Below are 23,869 nucleotides of genomic sequence, written 5' to 3'. Positions count from 1 at the left end.
CAGCTTGCCTCTCATACAGTACAAGGTCATGAATAAGAGTCCTCTTCTCCCTGTGGCCTTGAGAATGGCCTGGAAGGTGATCGTGCCTTTCGGAATATTGCTATGTGGTTGTTCTGAAGGGAACCGGCCACTTACCATATATAGGAATGAGCATTAAAAAAAGAGAAAAAAACTAAAAAAATAATCATAGTCTATTGACCAAGTAAACCATCTTATCGTTTCAGCTGTTTAAGATGGAAAGGCTGAGTCAGCCGCACAAGTGCCAACCTGTCTGTTTTTAACGGAACTTCTTGTGGCGACTGCAGGCCTGCAGCCACACAAGTTCTGGGCAGTGATCCTCCATGATAGTCCCGATGCAGTCTGCCCCGGGGTTCACATCCCGAATAAGGAGCATCGTGCCTTAGGCTAATGCGCTATGAGTCATCGTCTCTGCGCTGGGAAGTCCACTTAGAGAATAGTTTGAGAAGCGCCAACCCCAGACCTTAGATACTCACAGATACGGCTGTCTTCAGCCCTGCAGGGGTGATGGTTATCATTCAGATTCAACAGGCAGGGATGCACGTGTTTAGGGAGAGCAAGTGATGTTTCTCAGGACCACAGGGCTGTGAGAAGTCGCTGGGCCCAGGCCCCAGAGGCTCATTCTTCTGGCTGGCGTCGTCTCCCTGTGAGATAAGGAGGGAGGGGGGATCTGGAGAGGCCAGAGGGCTCTGGAGATGAAGGAGAGAGAGACCTGCCTCAGCCTGGCCTGCCTCGGCCCGCCACAGTCCTTCCGGGTGGACCAGCAGTTTCACAGGATGTACGAGGCCAGGAAGCTTCGTGGAGGTGAAACGTGGCTTAGGAGGTGGTGGCTTTTCTTATTCATTAACATTCTTTTGGGAAACCCTACCTTATTTTTTTTCCTTCTTCAATATTCTTCATGAGCTTTATTCTTCTGTGAGGTGTAGTATGTGCCTGGTTCCCTAAACTAGTTTTCATAGACAATTCAGAGTAATGCAGAAGCATCTATAGAAAAAGTAAGGCTTCCTTCCACTCTTGACCTTGGCCATCTTGTACCCTTTCCTGGAGACAGCCACTTACCATATTCTTGGGGATCCTTCCAGAGCCAGTTTCTGCATGCTGTGTGTGTTTTTCCATTTGCAACCACACAGAAGTTCTTCACTAGTTTACTCCTAACTGTGTTAATACGGAGACCTTGACCTATCATTTAACACACCTTGGGAAAGTGCATTGCCCTGAAAAACATCCCCACCATTGACCTGTAGTGTTCTAGTGACAGTGTTATATTTACCGTGATTTGGTGCTTAAAAGAATTTATGATGTGTTTTTTGATGAAAATTGTTAGATTATGGAATGCCTGCAAATATATTTTAACCAATGACTATGTTAACCTTTAACAGTATGACTAATTTTATCTACCTAGCCCCAGAAATTTGAGTGGGGGTTGTTAATATGTTTTAAAGATGAGAAAAAAAACCAAAATTAAATTAAAAAGTACAGGGGTTTCTTTTTTGCTCTTCTTTTCTGTAACTGAAAAAAGATGTATAAAAAGCTATATTTCATAGATTATTTTCCCATAATATAAACCAGGCTGTTTTGCCATTTAAATAAAAATGACTCTATTTATTTGAAAAGATTTTATGCACATTAAAATCATCCTTTACAAAATCTGTTTTTATTGTTAAAACTAGCAAGAAAATTTAAAACAGAGATCAGCTTTCCCTGTCAAATTCATCCCAATCCATCCATGCAGGGCCTCTGATTTTCAGACTCTGTAGGATTTTGGAAGGCTGTTTAAGTAGAGAGTTTGTGGTTGCCTTTACGTTAGAAGATCAGATTTCCGAGTCTCGCCGCCAACTTGGGGCGAATCGGCTTCCCCTTGTCTGAAGTGGGCAAATTGAGACTGTTTCTCATTGGGACAGAGGAGGCTGGGGAGGGCCCTGCGCTCCCTGTTGTTGATTCACATGCAAAGTGCCACCATCGGAAGTTGGGTGTCCTCTCCATTGGCTCTGGCCTTCAGCTACTGATGCCCAGCCTGTGAATTTCCTCCTGAGGCATAACAAGTCGTGCCACGGGAGTGCTCATTCACCATCACACAGTGTCCGCGGGTTAGGACTCTGGGTGTGGCTCTGCTGGGTCTCACAAGCCTGCGGACAAGGTCAGCCAGGGCTGGGGTCTCATCTGAGGCTCAAGGTCATCTTCCAAGCTCACATCGTTGTCAGCAGAACTCAGTTCCTTGCAGCTATAGCAAGGCTTGCTTCCTCGAGGAGAACATCTTTCCGGCCCATAAATTCTTTTTAAGAGCTCACCTACTAGGTCAGACCCACTCAGGATCATTGTCCTCTTTAATAACTCAAAGTGAAACTGATGAGGAGTCTTAAATTTTACCTGCAAAATCTCTTCAGCTTTGCCACGTGACGTGACCTGACCGAGGGAGGGGCACCCATCACACGCACAAGGCTTGGCCGTGCTCAGGGGCAGAGGGTTTCACACGATGAGTGTACCAGGGAGTGGCGACCTTGGGGACCGCCTTAGAATTCTAGTGGCCATACTCAGAGAAGCCCCGCCACGCATGGCAGGTAGGCGCCTCTGCGGAAAACGGCGTGTAGGGCTGGCTGCAAGAGAGCTCGCGGCATGTCATTGCACACAGTAAGTGCTGGCAAGTCCAACACTTGGCCATTCCCTCCGCGCTGGTGAGGTGGCCACCAGGCCCTGCAAGTTCTGGCTCCTGCTGATCCCTCTCTCCTCCTCTTGTTCTGGACTCCAGCAGGGAGGAGCCTTCCTGTCGTGGAACTTCGCACATACGGCTCCTTCTGCTTGGGCAGCTTTCCCGCTCCGTGTCATGTAGGTAACTTGCGCCCTTGCTTTGCTTCTTACTCTAGGTATCACTTCCTGGCCTCCGAGGTCACTTGCTATAAAATTAAGGACCTGTCCTTAACACTGGGTGCAATTGTGATTCAGCGTTTTGACTTTCTGTAACTCCCACTGAGCTGGAGGTTCTGCGAGGGCAGAGGCTACAGTATTCTCATTCATGATCCCTGTGCTGGCAGCCAGCAGTTAAATATCCTACTGAAGATAGATACTCATGGGGAAGAGATGGGAACATTGGGGCTAAATTCTAGTCTTCCTAGTTCCATGTATGTCTCATGACGTCACCGCATATTTAGTGTATTACTGCTGAGCCCTATGCATCTTAACACACCGTCTGTCCTTCTTGGAATTCTGCGGGGCTCACAGAAGTTGAGTGGGATTGTAGGGGGAGAGTAAGCGTGGATAAGCAAGAATGAGAAATAGTTGAGTCTACGGCCACGCCACTTTCAATGCGCCTCATCTTGGAAGCGAAATGGTTGAATGTCTGTATACCAGTTCCAGTTAATATTTAGTACAGACATACCTTACTATTTCTTCACTTAAATTCCATGGAGGTTCAACAAATCCTCCACACCACTGCAGCCTCCGCGTATTTTCATGTGGTAGTGGCTGTGGAATGTCTCAGGACTAGTAGGCATAGTGATACCTTCCGTGCAATGTTTGGGAGATCTTTCATTGTATCCTGCAAAGTAACCAAATATATTATGCAGTTATGACTTCAGATCCTCTAGCTACCATCATTTTGATATGATTATCTTTTTTCTTGGGTAACATCACAGAAAACGCATGTCTAGTTTGGCTTTGAGTTTTCCACGGCGGATCTTAAAACTTCAGTGACTGCCTGTACCGGGCCCACCGTGTGGATCAAAGCACTCTGCACTTGAGGAGGATTTCTCCCTTCTGTCTTGTAGAGTCTGTCTTGTATTCGCTTCCTTGTGGGAACAAAATCACAGTGATGCTCATCACCACGAAATGTCTTAGAATGCAAACATTGTCTCCTCTGAGGGTTCTGTTGGCATTATTTCATGGAGCCTATCAAACTGGGCACAATAAAGCAAGGTGTTCTGAATGTGAAGTTGGGATGCATTGTCAGGAACTACGGGAAAGAAGGGATTCCCCATGGTGGCCTCCAACTCTGTCTGGTTCCCTTGTATTTGCTGGGTAAGTTTGGCAACTGCGACATTGAACATACGTCTGTAGGAGTGACTTGTGTCCATTTATAAAGATGCATGAATATACAACGCACCTTTTTATTATTTAAAAAATGATCATCAGGATGCAGTTGTAACCGTTCTTATTGGGCTTTGATCAGAGAATAACCTCAGTCTCTTCAGAAGTGGGCACCGTTTTCTAACATGAGGTGTTCCAGATTTGCTTTGTGAAAGGGATTTCATCTCGAGAGCTCACGTGCATTTGTTTGCCGTGAACTTCTGTCTGCTAGAGGGGCTTGCACTTACCCAAACTGACGCGATAATGAAGGTAAACAAAGTACATTGGTATGTCTATGAACCTGAGTGCCTTCTTCACCAGATGAGCTTATTCACACCGGAGCCAGCTAATCGTGTTTCCAGCAGCTTAGCAGTGAAAGGGCTCAAGATGTTTATCTGCAGACGTGCTGGGGCGCTGACCAGCTGAAGCTGAACGCACGTGACTCCCAGGCCGCCTTCTGACTACGTGGGAGTGTCTGGGCCTTCTCCAAGCCGTGCCCAGGACAGGCAGAGGCATCGGATTTGAAAATGCACTTTGAGGTGCTGATATTTTGGGTTCTGGGGACTGTGGTAGGGCTACCATGATGAGGCTGTGGATGCCTGGGGAACAGCTTCAGACCTCTAGGAGCAAGGGCACAAATGAAAAAGGTAGTAACTTCTGTTGTCTTGGGACCTGTGCATTGGAGGGCAGTCGTAGCGACCCTCAGTCACGGAAGGATGCGGTGAAAGGGGACTGGACATGGAATCGGACGTCAGTTTCTTACTCTGCCACTTACAGGCACTTGACCTTCGCCGGGTATAAGTATTTGTTCTTTCGTGTCTGGCTTATTTCGCTTCACACAGTGCCTTCGAGGTTCATTCTTGTTGTAGAATGTATCATCATTTCATTCCTTTTCAAGGCTGAATAATGTTCCATTGCATGCATATACCATATTTCATTTACCCATTCATCTATCAGTGGATAGTTGGGTTGTTTCACTGGATGTCTGCATTCTTAGTTAGCCCACCCCCCCTTCCCTGGTGGGGAGCTTGGGAGCCAGCGGAATGGATGTTCTGGTTAAACTGTGAGTGTATATACAGGAGGTTTAGGAGGAGGAGGGCCACACATAACGTCAAAACCGAAAAGATGTGAGTGCTGGCATTCTTACGTATGTTATCCAGGTAGGTAGAGTGAATAGCATGGTCTCTCATGCCCATAAAATACCCTAACGTCCAGAGACATGTCCTTGGCCTGCTGTTAGGAAGAGAAAAGCTTTCACGGGCCCAGTAGCCTCTACTGTTAAAGTCAACAGTTCCTCCGAGGGTGCTGCTCTGCAGTCCTGTCTTCCCCGCTCCCTGCTCAGCGATGTGTCAGGGCCCCGAACGACCGACCGTGGTGGGACAACACCGGGGCTTTCCTCCCTCGGAGAGCTGGCTGCCAGCCGTCGGCAGCACGCCGCCGGGAGTATGCCAGGTGTTTGGCACTTTTCTTGTTTGTAACAACTGTCACTAACCAAAGCCATACAATTTCCAAAGATAAGCCTTTGCTGACACGCCGATACCCAGAAATGCACGGTTCCATGACTCGGGGCGTTCAGGAGGCGGATGGAGCAGACTCCCGCCAGGCCCCGCCCCTCCACTCCCGCTAGGCCCCGCCCCTCCACTCCAGGTCGGCAGAGGTGGGGGCTTCGTCGTGGCTGGGGGTGTCTCCTCATTGGTCTCCAGGTGCGACCACGCTGAGCAGCCACTGCTTTTCCTGCGGGATATTTGGCCATCGCCACTACAGCTTCTGCCCCAAGGTTTAGATCTCTTTCAATTTTGTCCTGTTTTGAGAGAGGGCGAGTTTTCCTCCTTAATGCCCTTACCTACCCGTGTTTCCGGTGTAACGAAGGCACCGACGCGCACTTCGTCGGTGTCAACACCCTGACTTTGACGTTGCAGTAGAGCGATGCACGATGTTAACAGTGGCAGAGGCCGGGTGCACGGCGTGTGGAACCTCCCTGTATAGTTTCGGGCCTTCCTGTGAGTCTGTAATTATTTTAAAAGAAAAAATAAAAAGAGAGGTATAAGATATTTCTGCTTTTTTTTTGCAGTGAGCCTTAAACATCTTGTTTAATCGACCACAAAGGCATAAAGGTTGCCTCTGTGCAATATGCTTCTCAAAGGCCAAAAGTCGTGCCAGGCATTGCATTCACCACACAAGTGGCATTTCACATGTGCGTCGTGTGTAACTCATTCCTTCTTTCTGCTTGTCAGAGAGATTTGCACTGACGTCTTTGAAATTACTCTGGGGAAGCTGGCAGTTCCATTCACAACTTTTTGTCGCTAGCCACCACCATTTATTCTGTGGGGTTGCTGGTGGTTCTGCTGTCTTCAGATAAACACTATTTTCTCCGGCTGCTGCCGTGCAGTCCAAACGGTGAAGCAAGTGCCTGGCTTGAGAAACTCATGAATCCAACCTTAGATTACCTGAATTTGATCTATGGATCTTATTATTTGTGGCTTCATAATGTCAGAAGGCCTCAGGCCCGCCGTGATTGGTGGCCAAAGGCACAGGCGTTTAGAACAGTTTAATCACAAACGCACAAAACCAGGTTCTGCCCCGTCGGCCACAAACCCTGCATTGCAATTTATCATATTGGTTTCCAGAGATGGCTGGGGCGTGATAAATATTCCTGAAAGGCACCGTGTCATCTTCCCCAGGGGTGTCATTTTTACTCCTGAACACACCGCTTTCCGAGCTTCTTACAGGGACCTGGGCAGACTCAGACAAGGAGAGGAGCACGGGCTTTGGAGTAAGATAAAAGGAGTGTCTGAGGGACCTGGATGAAGGAATTTAGCTTTTGTGACTCCTGGTTTCCTCGCTTTAAAAACTAGGAGTAAACCGTTTTCTGTCCGGGGGGGGGGGCGGGTGGCACTTGACGAGAATAACGTCGTAAATCACACGTGACAACCGCAAGTGCGAGGCTTCACCTAGAAATGATTGTGTGACGATTTTCATTTCCTCCTTTGCTCGTCTCCCGTTGGAGGGGCGTTTGGGCAATGTTTATGCGCGTGTTTTCTGGAACGCGTCTTTGGAGATCGCCACAGCCACCGGCATGGTCCTGCCCACATCAGAAACCCGGCCTTGTGAGTCCACGGGTCAGTCTCCCCGTTTTCTCTTCCTGTCCCGTTTCCACTCAGGATGAGCTAAACGTCATTCTTTCCTCTTCGCCCGTAGAAGTGGTGGGCATTGGCCATTTGACAGTGGGGTGCTGAGGGGGGAAGGGCAGCCGCCACACCGATTCCCCCCAGGGGGTGGAAGCGCCCCCACACCGAGGAGTGGCAGTGATGACCATCAGTCGGACGCAGACCCACTGGGCAGCGTGGCACATGGAAAACAGTCGTTGCAAGTATGTTTTCCCCTTAATGCATCGTGTACTTCCTTTCTTGTAGTAATTAAAAGTTTGAAAGCATGTTTTACTGAACAGAGTCCTGCATTAGTTATGGCTCATGGAATCTGTTTTATTATCTCAGTACCAATGCCAGATACTGTATATATCATAATCCCAGGACGTTACGAGGCTGGTTCTGCAAACCCCAACTCCATCCCTTTACAGTCTCCAATAAACACATAGATTAGAGACCCCAAGAAGTCGCATGGGGGGCTTTGTGTTGCTTTTTATTGGCGAAGGGAGCTGGACTGGCAAGTCGTGCGCTCGCATCTGATGTTTCTGTGCATTTGGGATTTTATTCATAAAGCCATCAACATTAAGTACAATAGCTTTCTATAAGTTACTTTTCTATTGTTGACTATTTTATTTCCATCACGTATTTAATTCCTAATTGGAAAGCAGAACGCAGCAGCTACGAAAAAGAATGTTGTGGCAAGAAGGCACACACTCTCTTTTAAGGGCCCGGTTCATGGGTCTGATTCTTTCTTTTGGGATTGAGGAAATGGTTTGACTATAAAATCCCCATTAGCCCCAGATAAGTGAAATTGCCTGCAGGGTCCACGGCAGGTACAGCCTTGAAGAGTAATAAAAGCCCGTTTTAAATGAACTCCTAAGGACGCGATGTGAGCCCCAGAATGCCTAGTCAGATTTTATGTTTGTCCCTTCTGATTAGACTTCCACATGTTTCTGGACAACAGTGTCTGCCAAGTGGCTCGTTACACAAGCTGTGCGGGGCCGGGGTGGTTGGGGGCTTCCTGGCCGAGTCCGGGGGCTGGGGGGGCTGTCCGTGGGCCTGGAAGCAGCAAAGACTGGCAGAGCTGTCTGCTCCGCTCCGTGTGGCACGACCTGATTCCAAAGGCCCCAAGTTTGGTTTCATTGAAGTAACTCTGACAGTTCGCATGCTAACTCAAAAGACAAGAAGGAACTAGTAATTTGGCGGGGCGGGGGAGTGAATTTTAGAAAGAAAAGACACCTTCTAAACTTATCTGAAGGTGAGTCTTGAACAGCATGGGAGGAAGGGACAAGGAAGTGTTCATACACTTCTCATTTCCAAGCTTTGGTGGGTGCTGGGGTTCTCCAGCGCGGTCCTAACTGTGTTCAACCCCAGCCCGCCTGGCCCAGGGAGGAGGAAGGGGGTTGGTGGGAGAAGACGAAGCTTTGCCCTCTGGCTGGACCCAGGAGAGCCTGCTGTGTGTGGAGGTGGAATAGTGAGTGGAAACGGCCCACCTGCCGAGGGGAGAAGACAGGAGGTCCAGCGAACGTTGCCCCACCTGTGTTCTCTGTGGTGTCCAGGACTCGCTAAATGCTGAGACTTACTCTTTACTACCAGTGAACTTAAACATGACTAAGTACCAGCTACACCCAAAGTACTGCGAGGGACCTGCACCTGGACATTTCAGAGGTTAAGGGTGCACGGAGGGAGAGCATAGGAGCAGGCCCCTTGTGCAGAAAGCTTCCCGGAGCCTGTGACCTTGGCTTGGACCTTAAGCAAAGAAGGAGGACCTGGGTGGCCCATTGTCATTATGGGGATGATGCAGATGGAGGGGATGCTTGAGATCTGGGTTTGTCAAAAAGGGGCCGGCGTCCGCAAAACCACAGGATGCGACCTCCTGGCCCTACGCGGGGAGATTCGCAGTGCAGCGTGCCTGCCGTGTGGGGAGTGTGCGAGCGGCAGGTGAGGGGATGGCGTGAGTCCCGGCCAGGCCTGGGCGCTGTATACGGCAAGAAGGTTGACTTGTGGTTTTGAATCCTGGCTGCACGCTGGATTTATCTTCTGCCTCCTTCTCCCAGAGACTCTGACCCAGTTGGTCTGCAGATGAAAGGTTGGGCGTAGGTACTAGTCTACACCTCAGCCAGGCCGAGGACCGTCAGTCACTGCTAGAGTTCAGCAGTGCGAATGAGGTAATAAGACAGGGGTTGAAAAGAGCCCACACTTGTAGCTGTGCAGGAGAATGCTTGAAGAAGGCCCCTACCCTTGCCAGGAGAAGCAAGGGTATGGTCCCTGTGTGATGGTCCAGGTGAGAAGTAACCAGCGGCTTAAGGGAGGCAGGTATGGAGGGAGTGAAAAGGCAAGTGGAAAAGAGCTTCTAGAAGCCACGTGGGGGTGTATCAGAAGAAAAGTGGGTGCAGACTATGCCAGAGAAGACCTAAAAGGTAAAGACTGAGTGTCCTTGGGTTGAGCACTTAGGCAGCTGCGGCCTGAGATGGTGGAGGTGGAAACCCGATAGCACTGGTTAAAGAACCTGAACTTGTTTTAGGAAGCATTCAAGTTCACGATGGTCAAGGGAAGGTATACAGTCCCAGGGACCTAGATGGAGGTCTAGGATGAAGAGGAAGGGCTGGTAAAGCGAGTGAGGGCCACGTCGTGGGGCCCTTGGGTGCCCACGGTTGGATTATTGGTGGTGGTAAGATCCAGTCCTCTGCTCTGAGGCTGAGGTTAACTTGGGAAATGGACGGACTGAGGTTAGAAGAATGAAAGCGGGTGGAGCAAAGGCTGTTAGAAAGCTAGTGCTGGGTTTTTATAGCCCCGATGATATGTAACAGCTACTTTAACAACAGAATGATGAAAATGTGTGGTATTCTCCCTCCCCTGGGGGAATGCGGCCACTGAAAAGGTCACAAGTAATAGGAAAAGCGAATTTTATTGCTTAATTGTGGATTCAGTTTGTTTGTGTTCCTCCTGCTTCCCTTGCCACGTATTTTCTGAGTTGACTTGTCGACCAGGCCAAGTTCTTCTACTAAGAGTACAGATGTTTACAAAAAAAATGCTCTGCAATTCTTCACTCTGAAAATATTTAATAACAACAACAAATAGGCAAAATGCATACAAAAGAAAAGTATACCTAGTCTAGACTTGTTTTTGTATTATTTTACTTTTATAAAGAAGAACTATTTTGGGCTATATGCAAGGATTTAATTTTCTTGTTGATCAATTTTAGTGATGAGAGAGAGGGACAGACAGACAGACAAACATCAATTTGTTGTTCCACTTATTTATGCCTTCACTGGCTGAATCTTGTACGAGCCCTGACCAGAGGTCAAACCCATAACCTTAGCATATCAGGACGATGCTCTAACCATCTGAGCTACCCGGCCAGGGCTGTGTGATGGCCTAGGTCAGAGTTTTTCAACCTTGGCACGATTGACATTTTGAACAGTTGGTTCTTTTTTTTTTTTAAGATTTTATTTATTTATTTTCAGAGAGGGAAGGGAGGGAGAAAGAGAGAGAGAGAGAGAAACATCAATGTGTGGTTGCTGGGGGTTGTGGCCTGCAACCCAGGCATGTGCCCTGTCTGGGAATCGAACCTGCGATGCTTTGGTTCGCAGCCCTCGCTCAATCCACTGAGCTACGCCAGACAGGGCAACAGTTGGTTCTTATTGTGCAACACAGAGTGTTTAGCAGCATCGCTGGCCTCTACCCACTGGATGTTTGTAGCACCTTTATCCTCTAGTTGTGAGAGCTGAAAATATTTCCTAACATTTCTCAAAGTTCCTGGGTGGGGAATGGGGGTGGGGGAGGCAGAACTGGCCTACATTGAAAATCGTTGGCTTACATAGAATGTAGTAATTTCATCAGAGAATAACCACTTCCTTCTGCGGCAGTGCGGATGGTTTTATTGCAGCTTGTGGAACCTGCAGCGCTTTTTACCGCCAGAAGAAAACTGAAAACCGACGAATGTTTATACATTTCCTGTTGAGCGTTTATGTTAAAATATTCAAAGACAAACGAAAAGCTTCTTTATTGGTCGTCTAACCATTCATTTGCTCACCCCACTTACCCACTCCTTCATTTAGCTCCTGGGTTTGCTCGCATTTAGTTTTATAAGGGTAGTATTGGCTCTTCTCCTGGACCTTTAAGTCCTCAATGGAAAGGGACTGTGAATTTGCAAGTGTCCAAATAATGCTGCCAGTTTAGACCTGGGTGTGAAAATGCGGATTTCATGCAGAACCTGGACTCTAGTGTTAGTTTTACACCTAATGCCTTTTCACTTGGAGCAAGCTACTTTCATCTTTCTGTGCAAATTTTCTCACCTGCAAAATGAAGGAGATAATCTATATTATCAATAAGTTTGCTGCTAGTTCTAAATATCTAATATTGACCCCATAACCCCCCCCCCCCCAATGCAGTGCAAACCAAAATGTGCTTTGCGTGTCCCCGGTGATCCACACACTACCATGCTGGTCTCCCGTGAGATCAATGCGGAAATGGAACGTAAACCATTAGAAATGCGTTTTATAATTCAACAGAGCAGTTCTATGCCTGTTACACAGAATAATGAAACATTAGGCTTATATTTTGTGCTAGTCTTTTAAATTTAATTTTTCTAGTAATTCATTTTTATTATATTTTATGGAAGTATTAGTTCACATTGGATTGGAAGGAAAAAAACAAACAAATTGGTCTTTTACCGGAGGAACACTGTCTCGATGTATAATGGAAAGTTTTCTTTGCCTCCCTTCCTACCCTGGCCTGTACAAGTTATTTAATATATCACTCTTCTGGGGTTTAAATAAAAACAAAGACAAGATATTATCGCCTGTCTGCCGTGTTAGTAGCATAAAGGTGGTGGGCAATAGAATTTATTATAAAGAAAGTTGCCTTCTGGAAAACGAGAAGCACTTCTGGAGCAAACATGAGGTTCTTTTTGATCGCACGTATATGTGTCTTCACCTGGCTCATCCGAGTGACTGGCATTAAGAACGTGTTTTTCTGAGGACGTGAACCGAAGAACAGTGAACAGATCCTTTTTACAATTATTCCCTAGAATCCCTTTAGAAGTGACACCTGCCAGAAGGCCCGGCACACCGGAGTCTCCGTCACGAGCTGAGGCCGGGGGGGTGGGGTACGCAAAGGAAGAAAAGGGATGGACGAGACTCACTAGAGAAAGAACGACAAGTGTTTGTGAGTCTGTTCCATCATCCGGACTCATCCAGCATTTGGGAAAATCTGTGACACGGAGTCAGGTGTGGCAGGCTGACGTGTGAACAAGGGCAGTTAAGCAATAAAGCACTTTACAGCTTGACCTTGGTCTTTACGTGTAGAGGAGCCAGACCTCCCACTGGCATTTATTCGAAGCAGAAAACGCCGCTGGGCTCCCTGCGCTGAGGACCAGTCGCCCCGGGCGTGTTACCCCACGTGGAGCGGAATCATTCGGAGAGTCCTGTCCCTCCCTGGGCAGCCCCGTGCGCGGGACCCGGCACCGCTGGGAACAGCCTCTCGGCCTGCAGCTCCTTCTTGGTCTGTGCGGGGTTTGTACCGCACTCCCCCCTCCACAGCAAAAAGGCAAGAGCTTTGCCTGCCCTGTTAGCAGTATAAACTCACCCCTTCTTTCAGTTTTTTTTTTAATCCGGAGAATGATAATGTATAACATACTTGGAAACTCCGCTGGTGGACTTGGCAGGTGTTTCCCATTTACTTGGACCAAACGTGCACTGGATCTGGCCCTCCGGTTTCCCGGCCCCCCCTCCCGCCCCCCACGACCAGCGGTGTGTTACCCGAGTGCGTCTGTGCGGGTGGATCGGACGCGCACGTGGCCCGGCTGCTGCGAGCGCACTTGCTCGGGAAGATTTATGGCGGCCCAACCTGTTTCCTGTCGGTTTTCATTGTCCAAAACCCACGGTGTTCTTTCTTGGTTCGGCGCCCGCATTTGCAGTGTGCAGGGGTTCCTGTGGTTGACCGTTTTATCACTGTAACACTTCGCACGAAGGAAATTAAAAAACATAGCGTGGAAGCAGTTCCCTAATATGTTTCCAATCTGCTGGGCCCTTTAGTGGTTGGATTTGCAGGAACTAGAGAGAAGAGCTCTTGGCGGTCACTCGCAGTGCCCTGGGGATTCAGGTCAGGGTTCCGGGCCCGTGAAAATGTCTGTCGGAATGTTCTGACGTCCTTTGTTATTCTGTCTGTGTTGTATGTACGAAGAGCGCTTGCCGTTGTTGTTACCACAGCGGCACCTAGAAGAATTCAGGGAGGGAGGCGAGTCTCCTCCGTGTCTCGGACCAGTGAAACCCACGTGCACTGGGGCTGATCCGCTCGCCAGACGTCAGCCCTGGGCCCGGAGGTGGCAGGTCCTTTCATCTGCACCCTCCCGTGTGTGTGTGTGTGTGTCTGTGTGTGTGTGTGTGTGTGTGTGTGTGTGTGTGTGTGTGCGCGCTCCTGCTTCTGCACCCTTCGGGCTGAGCTGAGCGGTCAGACGCTCACCGGGGAATCCCTTTGCCTGGCGGCTCCTGAAGATCTGAGACGCGGCACCGAGAGGCGCAGCCAGGCGCGCCGTCCCCAGAAGGGGATTGATTGCACGGGGTGGAGGCTGTTCCTTGGACAAACTGAATCAGGATCTAGGCTGTGATCTTTGCACCATTATTTCTTTTCACTTATTTATTTATTAACATTTTTTTAAAAAAATCCTCAACTGAAGATATGTTTATTGATTTTAGAGAGAGAGGAATGTGAGGGGGTGGGGGGAGAGAGAGAAACATTGACGTGAGAGAATCATCGATGGGGTGCCTCTTGTACGTGTCCTGACTGGGCTTCGAACCCGTGACCGTTTGGTGTACGGGGCTGATGCTGCAACCAGCTGAGCCACCCACCCAGGTCTGCACCTTTATTTCTTTGGCTCTTTCTACAGGGACTTGAGTGAAGTGGTTTGTTGCCTTTGGGAGGATCTCTGGCCTTTGACTTCCGCTGTTTCTAATGACTGAGCGCGACTTCCGTTTTGGAATTGACGTGTGATAATCTGTACATTGATAGTTTTCCTTAATCTGGTTCACAAACTGAAGGTAAAATCCAAGTCAAATACAAAGTCATAGCTCTTAGAGCTGGGAGGCAACTCTTTCATCTGGTAAAGATCGTAGCTTAGATGGGTAAAGGAGTTTACAATCATTTCCTATATTTTAATTTTCTGCTTTTATTTCCTACCATGTTCTAAACTTTCCTCTTGACATTTAGCACTTTTGAGCCCAGTTAGTATTGTGGGAGATCCCCTTTCCCTGTGGCGTTTCAGCGCCGGTCCTCCTCCCATTTCACTAGGCAGAAGTCAAGTCGCACACGAGATTGTGGGTTTCGGCCAAGAGAGCTTATCAATCCATGCTTTTTCACTTGAAAGTCTGTGTGGTTAATCTTCTCAGTAGTCAAAGAATTAATGTAAGCGAAAGTCAAGTGGATATTTAAAAAGCTTAGTTATGTTTTGGGGAAAATAGCCAAGGAGTAGGACGGCTCCTGTGATCACTAGTCCTGGCTTAGATGACGTGACTTCTTTTGCTCCAAAGAGAAAGCAGACAAACGCACACTCATCGCTGGCCTGTCCTCCTGCTTCTGTGTTTCCCGTCCAGGTTGCACGTACGAAGGGAATACGTACAACAGCTCCTTCAAGTGGCAGAGTCCTGCGGAGCCCTGTGTCCTGCGCCAGTGCCAGGTAAGAAAACGCCGAAGCCCAACTGTGTTCTTGTACATGTTTATTGTGACATCCACCGAAGCAGGACCAGCGCAGGGTAGACACTGTCTACAGCTTGCTTTCAGAAACACACCGCAGAACAGTTCACTGTTGTTAAATCGTGCCTGAAAAAAACTTCCAGAAGATGCATGTGTCCTTGGGGGAACGTGGCGTCTTCCTGTGAGTCAGCTGTAAGCAAAACACAAACTCCTGTTAGCAGAAGGAGGTATTGTGAGCGGATATATGTTTTCCTTCTTTGACTTAAACACTTTTTGAATTGGAGCCAATCTGTGCACTATCTTCAATCAAAGCCACCCAGTGACCTCACCCCGACAACTGTGAGGACCACCGGGTCAGCTCCCAAGGAGCCCGCTGGGGTGGGTGCTCGCCGGGCTCAGAAGAGAGGGGACTCCACGTGGTTCCGACGTTACAGGTTCTGAAGCACAGCAAGATTTTCACGCTCCATTTTTGTAGCTTAAGAAATGCTCTTTAAAAAGCGCATGCTGAATTTTGACATAATTTTAAAATTCTTCCCCGAAGAGAAGTTGCTGTTAAATCATCTTACTCCTGGCCCCGTTTCACTGTCCAAGGACATGCTCTTGCATGTGAAGGAGGAAGAAAGATTAATGTAATAATGTGTGTTTCTGTCTGAGCTTATCTCAGGTGTATTTACATTAAGTTTTTTTGAAATCTGATTGTATCTGTTCATGTCCTCATGATGTGTTTGCAGTGGTCAGGTCTCGTCAGATCTTCAGTGATTCATTGAGTTAAATATTCAGCTTATCTATGTAGTAAATCTGAATTGTTTGTGAAAATATGTAGTAGGTAGAACAGATGTAAATGAGAGATTAATGGAATAAACAAATATTTGTTCAATTTTTACTCTGGATTATAGGTTTAATCAGCTTTATGGAAATAAGAGACAAGCATAGTAAGTTTTTTTTAAGCTAACATTTTTTGGAAGACTTTATTTATTTAGAGAGAGAGAGGAAGAGGAAGGGAGGGTGAGAGAGAGGGAGAAAAACATCCATGTGCAAGAGAATATTAATTGGTTGCCTCTTGCCACCAACTGGGGACCTGGCTTGCAACCCAAGCATGTGCCCTGACCAGGAATCGAACTAGTGACCCTTTGGTTTGCAAGCTGGCACTCAATCCACTGAGCCACACCAGCCAGGGCAGCACAATGGGTTTTAAAGCATCAAAAGCCCCCATTTGTTCTAAAATCTGCACCACCCCATTCCCACCCTGCTTTTTGACCAAGGAAATGTCCACTCTTTGATAGGGACATTCAGAAAGCCCCGGTTACATGCCTTTTAAACAAGACAAATGCATGCCTTTTGGAGTATAGTGTAACATATTTACACAGCAGTCAGAGGTCTTGAAAATCCTTAGGCTGCATTGACCAGTGGCGAACTTGGATGAAGCCTTTGTTTCGATTACATGAAAACTATTACCTGGGAGGGAACATTCTGTGGGCCAAACAACATATTAAACCATTATCCACTAACACCAAAACTCCTACTGCCAGTCGTCTGAGTCACTGGCCACGCAGCGGGGCCCAGAGAGAATGATGCAGAAACACCAAACCACTCCTGGAAGAGATCCCAAAGACCAACAGCCCTGGGAGTCAGGAAACGCCGACCTGCGAAATGCAGCACAGCCAGGAAACGCTACCTCCCCGAGATGAACTTGGCCTTTTAAAGTTCTTCCTTTAAAAAAAAAAAACTTGGCCTAAGAACTGTTCCAAAGCAACACCTACATTAAGGTAGGTCCCAAAATCTGCTCCTCGGCTGCGCTGGCACCTGCCCACTCCTGCGTGCCTCCTTCCTTCTTCAGGGAGGAGAGCTGGTCTGTGACCGTCTCCTGGCACCTGTTGGGGCGGCCTCACTGATGATGCTCCCATGCAGAGCGACACAGTGGCAGCCTCCCCATGCTCCTGTCTCCCCAGGGCGCAGATTCAGTGACAGAGGCGAGGGCACAGCCGAGTAAGGAAAATGTGGGCTCTTCCACCCCTGGAACTTGGGACTGAGCCTCTCTGGACCTAATGAGGACAGGAGGGCCTCTTGGGGTGCTTGTGAGCAACGAGGAAGCTGATATGGAAAACACTTCAGGTAGTGCCTGCGTGTCCTGGGTCCGGCTGGGTGCCAGGCAGGTGACAGCTGGCTTGATGACCCGGCTTATTTCCACTTGAGTTGAATTTCTCATATCCTCCTACCTCTGAAGAGACTCTGAAGATCAGAGAAAGGCAGTTCATGCTGGGATCTACCCTGAATTCTCCATGTGGATTGCAGATAAAGGGAAACTGATCCGGAGCCCTAACCTTTTGCATTGTTTCGGTTATTTCACTAAAGCGCCGATCGTTTTTGGATGCTGCATATTACGGTATCCTGTGGTTCTTTCTTTCTTCCCCAGCATGATATAGACCATAATATGCTCCCCTGGAAGTGGAAGCCTCAGGCCTGAGAGATAGGAAGACGTTCAGGATATAACCTTCCTTGTTGGACTGAGATGCGGCAGTAGCAGGCACGATGAAGAAAATTATCTAGTTATCAGACTGTTACATTATTTTTAGCCTGTGCTACACCTCCCCTCAAAACAGACAGACGGCACAAACGCACAAATCCGTTTATAAAACAGGCAGAGAATATGGTGAAAATGCTTCAAAAGCCAACTCTGAAAATTAATCTAAAAAATGTGTTGATCGACATTAAAATATTAGAGTCCCAAGATCAGTTTGCAAAGGAATCATTCGATTTCACTATGAAGACCTGCAGTCTCTATGTTGACCCGTGTATTATAACTTTAAAATCATGTTAGCCAATGTCTTCAGTCGATGCCGGAGAGCCAGGCTCCGTGGGAGGCAGAGGGCAGTTTCCGAGGCCGTGGAGCTGGCCTAATTATTTCTAGAAGGGTGGTAAGGATTTAGGCCTCCAGACGCCAGCCCGGGATGTGAGGCTTGCACTCTTTGCCTCGTAATGAAGTACAATAACAATAACAGAAAATGCAGTAAGGGCTGAACACCTTAAACCATTGTGAATGCGCAGTGAGGCTCTCTCAGCTACCCACTGACAGCAAGGTCTCAGACAGTAGGTTTCCCAGAAGGAAAGAGAAAGACCCAGGACAGGGTGACCAGCAGCAACAGACCCAGCCCTCTGAGTTCAACCGCGTCAGAGGGCTGAGCCAGGGGGACCCGACCTCACCTGGACGCGCACCGAACCTCTGGACCTGACACCGACCCTCGCCGGCGGGGCACGGGGGCACGGTTCGTGTTGGGACCCTTCTCTGGTTTCCTTGGCTACTTCCCAAAAGCGCGTGGCTGCTCAGGGGGAGCTCTGGGCTGATGGCCTGCGCTGTCCTGTTTTGCAGGAAGGCGTCGTCACCGAGGCTGAGGTGCGATGCGTCGTTCACTGTAAGAACCCTTCCGAGCCCCCGGGAGCATGCTGTCCCACGTGTCCAGGTAAACCGCTGGGGAGGGGGAGGCGGCAGCACTCCCCGGAACAGCGCCATGCTGTCGTCGTCGACACCTCCGAGGTCCCCAAGCATGCCTGCTTCTCCCCCTTCCTGCCCGGGGCTTTCCTCACCTCGTGTCTGGGCGCCTGGGGGGTTCAGAGAGCAAACCTCTCTGCAGAGAAAGGTCCGCTCGGACTCTCCGGTGGGCGTGGGACGAGCGCGCCACGCTGTGGGTCTTGGCCTGTGGCTGCTCTCGGCTCGGGAGGCCCACTCTCCAGCCCGCGGGGCCGCGGCAAATGGTCGTTTTGGAAGGAAAGCCTGTGGCTTCTCCTCGCTACCAGAAGTGCCTTTTCGCTGCTTCAGTTTGCAAGACGCTGGCCAGGGCTGGCCTTGGTGATGAGGTAACCAGATGTTTTCTGGAAACGGAGAGCCGGGCCCTCCGTGAAGTCAGCCGAGCGTTTTTTGGGGGGGTTTGTTTTTTTTTGCCAGTCTCGGTTTTCACTGTGGCGCAGCAAGTTGGACCACTGTCTCTCCGAGGGCCCCGCTGCCTGGCTGACAGCGGAGGGTCTCTCCTTTCCAGGGGCTGGAGGATTTCCTCCTGCTTTCCTGAACAGGCTTCCAAAGGCCCCCTGCATCTCTCCTTGCCCTTAGGTCCGAGCCCGGGGGTTCTGAGGTGGGAGATTTTTTCCTGATCCCTTACGCCCCTGGCCCATACTCGCAGACATATGTTCCGCATGTTGGGCTTTCTGCTGAGCTTGTTTCCTCTCAGGAGGCCATCCTCGCAGCTCCTCCTTGCCAGAGCCTCCTGCCCCGCGGGCCTCCCCAGGTGGGACAGCGCTGAGGCAACGGTGGGGGTGGGGGACGCTCCTGCCACTCTCCTCCGTGCAGCCTGAAATGCGCGTAGACCTGAGTCCCTCCTGGGGTCCAGTCTTTTCCCACCTTTGAGTGACAGGAGGGACACTGCCTCTCCGCTAGCGCTGACCTTCCTGAGTTCCCCGCGCCGTCTTTATCGAGCCGAACTTCCCTTTCACGGTGGGATTTCTGAGAAGTATTACCGGATGAGCTCACATGAGGACCAAAACCGGGTTGATAATTCTTTCCGTAATTCAGTTATTTTGTATCTACCAAACAGAGTTTCCCTGGGTACTTTTTTTTCTTCAGAATGCACCAAATAGGCTTTGTATCACGTAAGCGTACTCTTCAGTGTCTGGAAGATCTTTATTAAGTTTGATCACTAGTTTTCTGGGCTGCCCGGTAAAATCACCTGGGAGGCTTTAAAAAAAATAAACACCGATGCCTCTGGCTGCATCACAGCCCAGTTCCAACACGTTCTCTGCATTTCGTGGTCCCAGGCCTCCCAGATAGGTCCAGGCCTGAGATTGATACCAGAGCAAATTCTTTACGCTGTACAGATTTAAAAATGATCATAGCTCTTACATACAAATTCTGTTGCGTCGAGTAGACCGTTGCTTTATTGATACAGACTCAGCTCGGCATGTGTAACATCTCTCCTCAGGCAGGAGATAGTCATGGTTTTTGGCTGCCCTTGAAAGTGTGGGTCTACAGACGTGAGAGCGAATTTATTGCAGCTGATGAAGTCATCATCCCTGAGCAACTGACTCCTGCGTTCTGCTTTTGGTTGAGTTCCCGAGAACGAGAGGCTGAGCGCCGTGACCATGCGTCCTGCACTGTCGGGTGCTCATGACCTTCCAGGGTGGGAGTGGGTGCTGTCCACACTTCACAGAGGAAGGAATTGGACCCATGAGGGTGGGGTCCATTAGTGGGTCAAGGCCAAAGGTGGGGTGGGGCCGGACCTAGCCACCGTGCTGTGCTGCCTCTCACCACCCGCACGCCACGGTGACTGTCCTGCCTGCTTCCAGGAGCCTCGAGGGGCAGATCTTTGCAGTCGGCATGCAGGGACGCACGCACGAGGCCCCGACACCTGGGCTGCCTCTCCACCCTTGCTTATGGAGTCAAGAACCACCTTTGCTCCCTCTCCTTAATTTCAGAGGCCACCCCTGGGGATGCGAATCAGCAGACTCAGAAGAGGGCACATCCAGAATGCTTTATCTTTTGCCTTGGGAGGCTAGACACAGCCACGTCCAGATAGGGACAGTCAGGGTCGTCTTGGGATATTGCCCTTGGTATTCAGAAGGACTGGCATCTGTCACCGATCGTGGAATGGTATTCCACATAACGGCCAACGGGTACTGTCTGTGGTCAGCTTCTTCCTGAGACAGATTTCAGGGCGTGCGTGGTGGTCTCTCCTTCCTTTTCTTCGGGTTCTTTGCTCAAGCACACTGGGGTGGAATGAGAAGAGCCTGCATGGAACATTCACGTAACCTTCCTGTTTAAGTTGCCAAAGGGAGATTGTTGTGGTTCATCCTCTGACCGCCTGGATGACAGAACCAGCGGTGTGAACATGTGTGAATGAAAGAATTCAGGACCCTTTGTTGGCAGAGTCCTTTGAAAAGAGGTGACCAGACGGGTCCCTGCCGTTGCGGACAATGCTGAGCTAGGGCCACTGGCAGGGCCGCAGGTTTACCAGGTCTGCCCGTGCTGGTAGGGATCGCAAGGAGGCGGTGGGTGGCTGGGCGTGGGCATCGAAAACACTTTAAAACCAGTTTCCCTCCACTATTGAACCTCAGACTTGGTGCCGTTGGTCTGCACAGCTTTCAGCTGAACAGAGGGCTCTGTATCTGGCTCTGAAGTGAGCGGGTCCGGCAGCCCATTTGCGGGGGGAGGGGTAACACTTGCTCCTCCTTGGAAGGAACCAGCTGCTTCAAGGGCTTGGTGGGTTCTGCTGATGAGTTCAGCTGGCAGGCTTCACTCACTCACTCCCAGGGATGCGAGTGCGTCTTTCGCACGAGCCCCCTTTGCTGCATTTTGGTCATTGGTACTGTCACCCCCAGCCCTGTCCGCTGCACGCGGGGAGGGCCCTCAGCTGCTCTGGAAGAGCGCCCCCAGAGGAAGACCTGAGGAAAGTTGCGTTGCCATTAGCTGGTGGTCCTCCCGTGGCCTTTCCTGTGTGGCACGGGCTTACTGCCAGCCTGTGCTATAGGTCACTTGTGAGATCTGTTAAGAGTATCACTTTTTTCATGTCCTGAGCATCTTTCTGAATGGGAGACACCTCCCGGGCTTTTGGTCCTATTTTTAGTCAGACTGGGTGGGGGTCACAGTCCCTTTAACAGGACATAAGGTGGGACTGAAGACCTGCGTGGTACCTCCTGACCCGCCTTTGCCTCTTGTCTTGGTGCCTCATCCTCTGTGTGTTGTGGCTGTGGGTCAGAACTGAGTTCAAACCCCAGCTCTTCCACCTGCCGGCTGGGTGAGCTACTGCTCTCTTGGAGCCATGTCTTCCTCACCAGTGAGAACCGTGACCAGGGCCCCTACTTCGCTGTGAAGGTGGAGTGTGATGGGGGGTACGGAGGGCCCAGGAGAGGCTGGGCAATCCTGGGCACTCACCAAGGGGCAGCTCTTCCTGTCTTTTGTTCCTTACCTCGTCGTGGACTCCTCTCGCTGGGACTGCCTCCGTCTGCCTCCCCGGCCTCTCTGGGCTTTGGCTCCCTGGCCGTGGTCAGGGAGGCCGCGGTGAGGCCCCCCCACGGACTCTGGCCGGCACACCGCTGTGCACGGATCCCCCGGGCTGACCCGCTTCCGGGCTCTTATGTGCTTTCTAGCATCTTCGGCTTTCTGGGCCCATGTCAGTGCTTTTTATTCTTTTGGATTTTTTGTTTATTTATTTGTTTTTTACTGTGAGGCAATACTGTCCTCTGGTTAAGGGGCCCCTCTTCTAGGTGAGGTGGAGGGGGGAAATGGATGAACAGTGGACGGAAGAATCGTGTCAAAGTGAACAAAGTCTATCGCCCTCATTCTAAACCGTTCTGTGCTTTCCAGGCTGCGTGTTTGAGGGTGTGCAGTACCGAGAAGGGGAGGACTTCCAGCCAGAAGGAAACAAATGCACCAAGTGTTCCTGCATCGTGAGTACTGCCCTGGGCGTTCCCAGGACTCTCCTTCTGCTTCATTGCAGCCGGGACTCCCCGGGAGTGGCCGTGACTCTCCCTACAGCCTCTCCTTCTCTCCCTGCTGAGATGGGACTGAGGGACAAGCTCGTTCCTTTGCAGCAGGTTTCTCGACCCTGGCACCGTTGGCGTTCTGGGCCGGGTAGGTCTTGGCGGCAGCTGTCTTGTGCAGTGTAGGATGTTTAGCAGCCTCCTTGGCCGCTGCCCAGTAGATCTGAGTATCACTCTCCCCCTTAGGGTGACAACCCCCAATGTCTGCGACATTGTCGCCTGTGCCCTGGAGAACGAGGGCACCCCTGATTGGGAACCACTGGCCTAAAGAATGGGGGGAAGAGACCGATTTTCCTGCACTTGCTGTCCTCTTTGGGAAGACAGGATTTCTCCGCTCTTCGGGCGAAGGAGCTTCTCGCGGAGGCAACTGTTGTGTTCTCGAGTGGAGTCAGAGGGGAAGCAGATGGGGTCAAGTGCAGCTTGCCTCAGTGTACCCTGTGGGGTGACAGAGCCTGGTCAGAGGACCGGTCAGTTACACTGGGGGGAACAGACAGGGGGAAGTGGCCCCGAGCTGTGGATCCGGGGCAGAGGAGGGATTAGTGGGACAGAGCCACAGACTTCCTCTCCACGCATCGCTGGCATACAATTCATGCACCAAGGTCACCTTCCGAGTGCTTAACAATGAAGCAGGGACTTGGCTTATGTTACGGTATTGAGGGGATCATTTTTACGTATGTATTTTGAATTTGGAATAAAATATGGGTGATGGTGGTGGTCATGGTGATGATGGGGAACCCGGTCTTAAGCAGCCATTCCAAGTTATTTACACCGTATATTTTGAAAGCGTTTAGTCTTTTGTAATAAAGAACATGCAGCGCGCATCTCAGAATATTAAAAAATAATGGGAAACTCGAGCGTCGTAATTTCACCAAAGTGGAATCATATGTGGACTGTCATAAATCATATCATTTGTCATCTCTCTACATGTCTTTTCCAAAGCTCTCCCCTTCCTACGGCACACAGCCCCGAGAGCCGAGCGTGAGAGACACATGACCGCGGGTGAGGGGTGTTGTGGGGGGAGGGGGAGGGGCAGAAGGGGGAGGGAGAAGGAGCGGATATATACAGCATATGTAATATGAGGTGTATAATATATCCCAGATTGCAATAGTATATAAAAACACAGAGGTCATTTACTAATGAAGATGAACGTGATTTTGCATATATAGCCTCAACTTTCATGCATTTCCTCTCTCATTCATTATGGTCAAATAGCTTTGTGTTAAATTTTAGGTAAATAATTTCTATTGGCCATTAAATATTGCTCATTGCTCCACGTTATAGCTTCCATGCTGGTCGTCGTCTGGTTTTCTGGTAACTTTTTTTGTGCCTCCCATTCTTTTGGGCGTATCGAGGAAGAAGAAGGCACAGCTAAGTAGGAAACGTTAAATCTGCACCTGAACGAACCGTGTGTCCCGGAAAGGTGTGGCCAA

The 23,869-nt window shown here is 49.7% G+C and overlaps 1 protein-coding gene across 3 annotated transcripts in view; it reads left to right on the top strand.

Moving 5' to 3' along the window:
• Positions 1-23,869, top strand: part of BMPER (BMP binding endothelial regulator) — a 214,440-nt gene that overhangs the window by 37,751 nt on the left and 152,820 nt on the right. For all 3 annotated transcript variants that reach the window (XM_045828881.1, XM_045828880.1, XM_045828882.1), the window contains exons 4-6: positions 14,816-14,898; positions 18,283-18,373; positions 22,264-22,346. In XM_045828881.1, the coding sequence (XP_045684837.1) occupies positions 14,816-14,898; positions 18,283-18,373; positions 22,264-22,346 (257 nt within the window). The remainder of the gene's footprint in view (positions 1-14,815; positions 14,899-18,282; positions 18,374-22,263; positions 22,347-23,869) is intronic.

Source organism: Phyllostomus hastatus, unplaced genomic scaffold, assembly GCF_019186645.2.
Source record: "Phyllostomus hastatus isolate PE091 unplaced genomic scaffold, TTU_PhHast_1.1 phas_scaffold_78, whole genome shotgun sequence".
Lineage (NCBI taxonomy): Eukaryota > Metazoa > Chordata > Mammalia > Chiroptera > Phyllostomidae > Phyllostomus > Phyllostomus hastatus.
The sequence above is the reverse complement of the archived record's forward strand: the minus strand, read 5'-3'. Positions and strand labels throughout refer to the sequence as shown.